At 50.5% G+C, this 7,979-nt stretch overlaps 1 protein-coding gene across 1 annotated transcript; it reads left to right on the forward strand.

The window, feature by feature from the left end:
- Positions 1–1,165: 1,165 nt before the first annotated feature.
- Positions 1,166–2,635, forward strand: LOC136370904 (paraneoplastic antigen Ma6E-like). Its single transcript, XM_066334593.1, has 2 exons — positions 1,166–1,180; positions 2,138–2,635. Exons 1-2 carry the CDS (start codon positions 1,166–1,168, stop codon positions 2,633–2,635), a joined length of 513 nt encoding a protein of 170 aa, XP_066190690.1.
- Positions 2,636–7,979: the final 5,344 nt, after the last annotated feature.

Here is a 7,979-nt window from a genome sequence, read left to right on the forward strand (position 1 = left end):
TTGTAATGGCAGAATAGCTGCCATGCCACTCATGGCCAACCAAGAGGCATTTCCCTGGCAGAGCACAGAGGCCCCAGAGCAGAACAGGTCTCATTATGAAATTGTGGGTTTCTAATTAATACCCATTTGTCTGCAAGCTGATCTGCTTGACCACATGCCAGCCCCAGAATTTCATCTTCTTCCCTGAGGACAGGGCTTGGCAGTCGCCAGGACCCACAGTCCCAGGCCCTACTGCCTGCTGCTGATCACCAGGTCTCACACAGCCCAGGAAATCACTCTCCACACCTCTGCACACTTATCCTGCAATTAGCACTTGTTCATGCAAATGGGCCGAGTCAGTTCATTAACTCTCCTCTGCAATCTATCAATGGATGGATGGCCTTTCCAGGCCTGGGAATGTGAACGAAAACTACCCTGCTACTCCATGTACTGCCTGGCAGGATACCATTTTTTATTTTTCATATAAATTTCAATCAAAATCTTTCTGCTTCTCCAATGACACGAGTCAGACATACCTTCCCCAGCGCTGTTAGAGCCAAGCACAGAGGGACCAGCAGCTTTCAGGTGTGCAACCATACAGAGAGCAGAGAATGCCTGCTCAACTTTAGCACATGGGAGAGGGTCTCTCTGAGCCAGCCAGGGCACGGTCCTCACACAGCTGTGGCTTAGTGAGGACAGTGAGGACACTCTGTGGCCTTTGCTGCACTGGCTGCTGGTGGCAGGACCAGTCCCACTCACTGGGGCCATCTGGAAGCTCTCAGAGCTGCTGGAAAAAAGTGCCACCGGAGGCCCTTGTGAGCCACAGGCTGGGTCAGGTTACCGACAGAAGGACAGGGAACAGAAAGACAGCGAGGTCTCCGGGAGGAACAAGGAGCTCTCCTGCAGTGGCAGATATACAGACAGGGGTCTTAGGGAGGAACAAGGAGTACCTTCTGCTGTGGCAGAAATACAGATCGGGGTCTTGAGGAGGAACAACGAGCACTCTTACTATGGCAGAAATACAGACTGGGGTCTTGGGAAGGAACAAGGTGCACCCCTGCTATGACAGAAACACAGATCAGGGTCTTGTGACTCCGTCCTGAGAGCAGGATGCCAGCACATGGGCTGTGAGAACAGCCTGATCCCACCCTGCATCCTGTTGCACACAGACTGACATATGGGTGACATGCAGAAAACACGGGTAGGCATGGTGCCATTCAACATTAGGGTGCTTCTCAGCTATTTCCATTTCCTAGGGGCAGCCACACACCCCAGGATGTGTGACACACACACACACCCTCCAGCACCCCAATTCTAGACCTGGTGGCCCAGGTGTCCTCCCCAGCACACCATGGTGAGGTATAGCTGTTAGGGACACAAAAGAACCACACTCAGGTTGAGAGGTGAGCAGAGAAAGAAGGGCAGTTTGTTATTTACAGATTTGGGGTTGAAATAATATTTGGGATTTGATCAAGGACTGGGAGATGAGAGGAACACCTCTCTGACCCCAGCGGTCAATCCAGTAGTCCATCACAGACTGGAATGGAAACAATCTTCTTTGTTTATGTTACATGGGTGGGAAAGCTCCAGCAGAGCTAGAAACAATCATCAGAAGGCTAAAGAATCAAGGCAACAGTGAGATGCTGCCAGGAGGGCGCAGGGAGCTGTGCCTGCAGCGTGCAGGGGATCCAGTGGCTGGAAACCAGCCAAGCAGGTGATCAGGACCCACAGCCAGGGCCGTGTCCACCTGCCCCATGTCTCACTGCCCAAAGTACACCCAGAGCGTGGGCTGGAAGGTCCAGCACTGCCCAAACATTCCCTTGGCCCAGGCCAAGGGCAGGCGACACTGAGGAGGACAAGTCTCCTGCTGCCTCAGCCCCACATGCCCCTCATGGCTGGCTGTGCTTGTCACAGCCTGCGCCCGGCCACCACCACCTCCCTCAGGGAACGGGCCCAGCAAGGTGATGTTTTATACAGAATCACAGAACCAGTCGGGTTCTAAAAGGCCTCTGAAACCGAGCCCAACCTGTGACCCAACACCACCTTGTCAACTAGACCGTGGCACTAAGCACGATGTCTGGTGTTTCCTTAAAGACCTCCAGAAACAGTGTCTCCATTGCCTCCTTGGGCAGCCTCTTCCAAAGTCTGATGGTGGCAGTCGTGCGGGCACGAGGTGGGAAGTGTGACCGAGGCAGGAATTGTGACCGAGGCGGGAATTGTGACCGACGTGGGAATTGTGACCGAGGTGGGAATTGTGACCGAGGCAGGAATTGTGGCTGAGGCGGGAATTGCAACTGAGGCGGGAATTGTGACCGAGGCGGAAAGTGTGGCCAAGGCGGGAATTGTGACCGACGTGGGAATTGTGACCGACGTGGGAATTGTGACCGAGGCGGGAATTGTGACCGAGGCGGGAATTGTGACCGAGGCGGAAAGCGTGGCCAAGGCTGGAACTGTGACCGACGTGGGAATTGTGACCGAGGCGGGTATTGTGACCGAGGCGGGAATTGTGACCGAGGCGGGAATTGTGACCGAGGCGGGAGCAGCCGCCATGGCCGGCCGGTCCCTCAGGGCTGCCCGGGGACAAGGTGCCGGTATTACCGGTGTTAGAAACTCCCAAAACACAGCCACAAAAGTTCCGAAAGGAGACATCGTTTAACCTGCGCCTAGTATAAGCTGGAGCTTTCCACAAATCAAGCACACCAAGGAGTAAAAAGCTGTATCTTATGTGCAGTAAGAGTCACACAAACCTGCCTATTTAACACATATCCTCCGCCTACTTAATACATATTTATTTCGGTGACGTGCCCTTGCTCAATGCTTGAAACACAGAATTTTTTCCTTCATTAAGCAGCTCCTACTGTAGAAGTTATCTGACGACATCAGTTAATTTTACAAAAGATGAGAAACTTCAGCCCGGAGACACACAGTTACAGCGGAAGGCGGCAGAGGGGAGGCGGCGAGAGGCGCCGCCGCGGCCCCAAGATGGCGGCGCCGTGAGGGGGAGCGGGCGGCGCTGCTCTTGAAGCTTTATTGTTCCCGCTGTCGGTGTACCCGCCGTGCCCGCCGCCCCAATAAAGGCAAACCACGGCGGGGCCGGCCGCTTGGTACCTGGAGGTCGCGGCTTGGCTCCCCCGTTACCCCGTCCGGCTGTCCCGGGTCCAGCCGCCCCTCAGTACCCCGCCTCGGTGCCAGACCCGCGCCGGGGATGGGGCGCTTCACCCGGAGCCGGGACCGGTGGGTGCTTCCCTCACCCACACGGAGGGAACAGCCCCTACGAAGCCTCTCAGGCGGATGAGGAGGTTGAGTGGGGCTGAAGGATGCCTCTGCCTTCAGCCTGGCCGGGAGCGGGGACCCCCACCTATGTTAAATCGAAGTCAGCCTTCTAGGTGCTCCTCGGGTGTCCAAAATACGCAGTCTCTCTCATTTCAAACATTCCTCGTGTTCCCTCTGCCATCGCTGCCTTGGGGCAGGGAGCTTTCCTTTTGTAACCTATACATAAAAGATGTTTCCTCTGAAATGTTGTGCCTACCAGCAAGCCTAAGCCTGTCTGCTGGGTTCCATTGACCCTCCAAAGGTGTTACATTAGCTGTGCGTTAGGGCTGTGCTCCTGCTTGGGCAGCTGTGACCCTCCAGGAAGTTTTTTAAAGATAGGCATGGAAGGGGTTTATCTTGTGCTTTGGTCACAGGACATTCCTCTCCTTGCTTTGGACCACTAATCACATCTGTTCTTTGAGATGATCCATCAAGACTGACCCAGCAAGAGAAAAATAAACTTTTTTTGGTTGGTTTTTTTTTTTTTTTTTTTTTTTTTTTTCCACTACACCAGAAAATGAGCAAGCTCATTTGGTTTCCTTTGTGATCTCCAGCTCAGCTGATCTGCTGCAGGGCAGCAGGGCGAAGAGCGCCTCGGGGCTGTCCCTGTCCCCAGGCCAGGTGAGCTGTGGTGGGTCCTGGTCAGGGACCTCCTTCCTGCAGAGGGACAAGCTGCAGTGAGGTGAGGCTCCGGGGGCATTTTGCTCTCCTGTGCTGGTCAGGAAGGCTGACACACCTGATTTATGCACCAGACATGACATAAAGCAACAGAGTTCTGCAGGGTTTTGGTTAAGATATGCCCAAGTATCTTGTATTTGAGGAGGAATTTGGGTTGACACCCTGATGGTGCAGGAACAGCCTCTTGGAGTATGAACCAGAACAGAAGTCCTTTCCCAGCCTCCATGCCATACTCATTCTTGTTTCCTCTCTCCAGTATATTTTAACTGCCCAGACATACCACTTAAAGAAGGTGCCAAAAATGTCGCTGTTGTCCCTCAAAAAGCAACTCAGCAGTTACAAAATTCTTCCAGGAGATGGAGGAAGCATATTGGCTTTCTGGGGCAAACTCTACTTGGCTTTCACAATGCTGCATCTTCCTCTGCTGTTTTAGGGCAGCTGCATTCATATTTGAAGAGCTGTTAAAAGTCCTTTTTTCTTAATGGAGTTTTGGGGCTGAGGAGGTGCCTCTCTGACAGCCTGATGCAGGAGGTGACAGTGGTGGAAGTCCAGATGTCTTGACAGACTCAACTCCCAGTAATTCTGTGTACTTTTTAAGACGTCTGAGGGAATCAGACCCGTTTTGGGGTGACCATGGCAGAGAAGTGTCATTTTAAAGTTCTTTGCATCAGGGTACCTTAGGGTTGTGTAGAGCCATGTCTGCCCTTGGCTATGGGAACAAAAGGCTCCTGTACTTTTGCTGATGCAAAATGGGTCACAAAACCTGGTCAAAATATTGTAGGGTTTTTTTGTTTGTTGGTTTGTGGGTTGTTTTTTTTTTTTCTTTTTTTTTAACAAGTTACTAAGAAATTGCAACACACCAGCCTCTGTGATGTAAGCCTACCTGACAAAAAGCAGTTCAGACACTCAGCTTTTCTTTTTTAAGGCTCTTAAGGAAATCTGCAAAATATAATTAGCATTTTGGTGTTCTTGGGCACAGTGATCCGTGGCTGAGCAGTGACTGGACCAAACTTTGGCAGTTTCTTTGGGTTCGTGCAGGTTTTCCACTGCATGATTTTGCTTGCTATTTGGGGCAGCTCTTGGTTTGAAGAAAACTTGCCATTAGGAATTGTAGCAGAGCTGTTTGTTTTTCAATCTATTGTATTTTTATTCAGAACATCAGTGCAGACAGACAGCCAAAATGTGTGGGGTTTGAGTGGTGTTTTCTGCTGCCTTTAGAGACTGTGGAGCGCTGAATTTAGTGAAAGTGTTGCTTATTTTCCTCTGTTATCAGTCTGCACTGATGCTCTGAACTGCAACAAAACAGATTGAAAAACAAATTGGTGTGTGCTGGTTCCTTGTGCTGGATTTCACATTATCCTCTGGGCAAACTGCCTGCTCTGCCCCTTTGGAGCACCCCAGAGACAAGTAATGGCCCCTCAACATCTTCCAGCACTTCAAAGGCTGAATTATTTTTTGTGGGAGAGGTAAGAAAATTGAATTGCAATCCTTGATTTTCTGGCTTTCCAATAACCCTCAGCGTAAGATCATCACCTTGGTAACAAGAAAACAGGAAACTGGTAAACAGGCACAGAAAGTATTCAGATTGTGATTTAAGGCTGTCACTGCTCTTAACTCCCCAAAGCTAAAAACAGAACATTGCCCCTCACTCAGAGGCCACTGTCATGCCCAAGGGATTGCAGGGCTGAGGAACACGAGTGATTTATCCCAGCTTTCTGTCCTGCTTCGTTCACTGATTTCCATGAGGATTGTGAAATGAGCCTTTGATTGAGTGCAATTGGGCTGGGATGGGGTGAGCTCCTCTCACAGAGCAGGGAGCCTTCCTGGGCTGGCAACCACACCTCCTGCAATGACCACCTTGGATTTTAGCTCTCCAAGCAGAGAGCTGAGTGTAGGGAACAGGAGGGTTGTGGGGTGCTCCTGTGAACCCCTCTGATCAGCTCCAACAGAAGTGGCGTTAACTGAGGACAGAAAAGTTGGATTCTTCCATCTGCTTATCTCTTTCTGTCCCCCTTTTTTTCCCCCCTGCCTTTTTAGTTTTAGCTTTTTAGAGCTTGTATAGGACTTCCTTTCTTCTAGTTATGCACTGGGTGTGCAAGGTGATTTTATACAGCTTCATTATCCATGTGAGCACTGCAAGTTCCCTGTCTCTGCATGGCTGCAGCAGAGCAGTAGGCTCTGTCAGCACTCAACGCTGCTGAAGTATCAGTTACCTCCTCTCAGACAGAGATTCCCAGTTCTGCCCAGTCTCCCAGCCAAATCTCCTGAAAGTCATCTAGAGGATGGCTGGGAGACATAGTCACACAAACTCGGGTGAGAAATGAGATGTAATTTAACTGTGTGGGGGTGGAAGGTCCTCCACCTAAAAATCAGTTATCATGACTGGGCTCCTTACTGGTAGAGACTTTAAGCCAAACCCAAGTTACTGAGCCTGGAAATCTGGGAGGCAGTGATGGATGAGGAATCAGATTGCTGCTGGTGGTCCCTTCTGGCTCTAGGCTTTGAATAAAAGCCTGAAGTGTCCTCTGAGTAGAGTGCAATTGCCTTGAGGCTGGTCTTGGCCAACACCCCCTGTTATAAAGGCCTGTTCTCTTTGGCAGTACTGGATGTTTTGGGTCCCTATAATTAAAGAAATAAAATGTATTTAAACAAATATGTCGATGCTAATTACTCAGGTCACATTTTCCAGTGCTCTGAGTTGCTGTAATGAAGAAGGGGACATGCTGGTAGGCTGCTTAGAGCTTCACTGTTTTGAGCTCTCATGAGCAAATATGTCTTCTATATTCCTGCCAGGAAAGAGGGAGCAGACGGTGCTGCTGCTTCCTCCAGCTTGCTGTGGTGCAAGCAATAGATCTCATGCAGGAGGCTATTCATGGCAGAGTGAGCAGATGTCTCTAGCAGGACATGGATATTTCCTTCTTATCCTTTTGTAGGAAGAGCCATAGCTATTATTATTTAACCAGCAGACCCAATTTCAACTCTCATACTGGAAGTCCTTCAGCTCCAGGGGAAGAGTGGATGGACTAAAACTGCTATTACATGGAGTCTGGCCAAAGATTCAGGTCTGTCTGTTCTCTCACGACCAGCAGCAACTCTGCTGATGGCAGCTTGGTTCCTTGGATTTAAAATAGTGTAGGAGAGCAGAGCCTGTGGGTTGGATCGACTGGAAGTGCAGGTGGCTGGCCCTGTGCATGGGGGAGGGAGTGGATCTGGTACTTGGAAAGATGAGCTGCTGATCAGCCAGCCATTGGTAGCGATGTGCCTGGAGAAGCTCTGGCTCTGGGCGGCAGGAGGGTGGGCTATCAGCCCACTCAGGTCTTTCTGCCTTCCAGAGAGGACCCACCCTGTGCTGTTGCTTCAGAAGTACTCAGAAGTACTGAGGAGAGTAACAGCTCTGCTATGAGGTGATGTCAAAACCATCTGTGATCTTCTCCTGATGCTCGAAAAACAAGTTTCATAGCACTTCACCTTTAAAGCCTGAGGGAGCTTTTGGCTGCACAGGAGAGCTCTCCTGCATTTCTGGGATCCACCAACCTCTTCAGCCTTCTGTAGCTCTGGGATGAGCTGATGTCTCTTCTATCCTTCTGTCTTCCCACCCCCACTATAGGCAGTGCCACACACAAGGACAGCTGTAGTCCTGCTTGCCTGTGGACAGGAAGTCATGCTTCCAACAAAAGCTGAGCTCCAGAGGGGTTGGTGCCGTGAAGAAGTGAGATGCCAGCTCAGCCTGCACCCAGCATCTACTGATGATGTGATTTGGTACAAGCTGGGAGTTGCTCTGAGCCTGATTTCATGTGAGGCAGAGCTTTGAGATTGGTGTATGTGCGTTGGCTTGTTAAAGGTCGTACCCTGGTGATAGGCTATACTCCTCCTGTTCACTGCAAGACAGCAGGAAGCTGAGTGCAAAGATGTTAAGTGTTGAAGGTCATGTAATTCATGTCCATCCAGGTGCTCTTTCTCTAATGCTCATACTGTTTTGTGGCCCATGCCAGTATCAGGCATTCTAGTGT

This window comes from Sylvia atricapilla, chromosome 22 (genome assembly GCF_009819655.1).
Source record: "Sylvia atricapilla isolate bSylAtr1 chromosome 22, bSylAtr1.pri, whole genome shotgun sequence".
NCBI lineage: Eukaryota > Metazoa > Chordata > Aves > Passeriformes > Sylviidae > Sylvia > Sylvia atricapilla.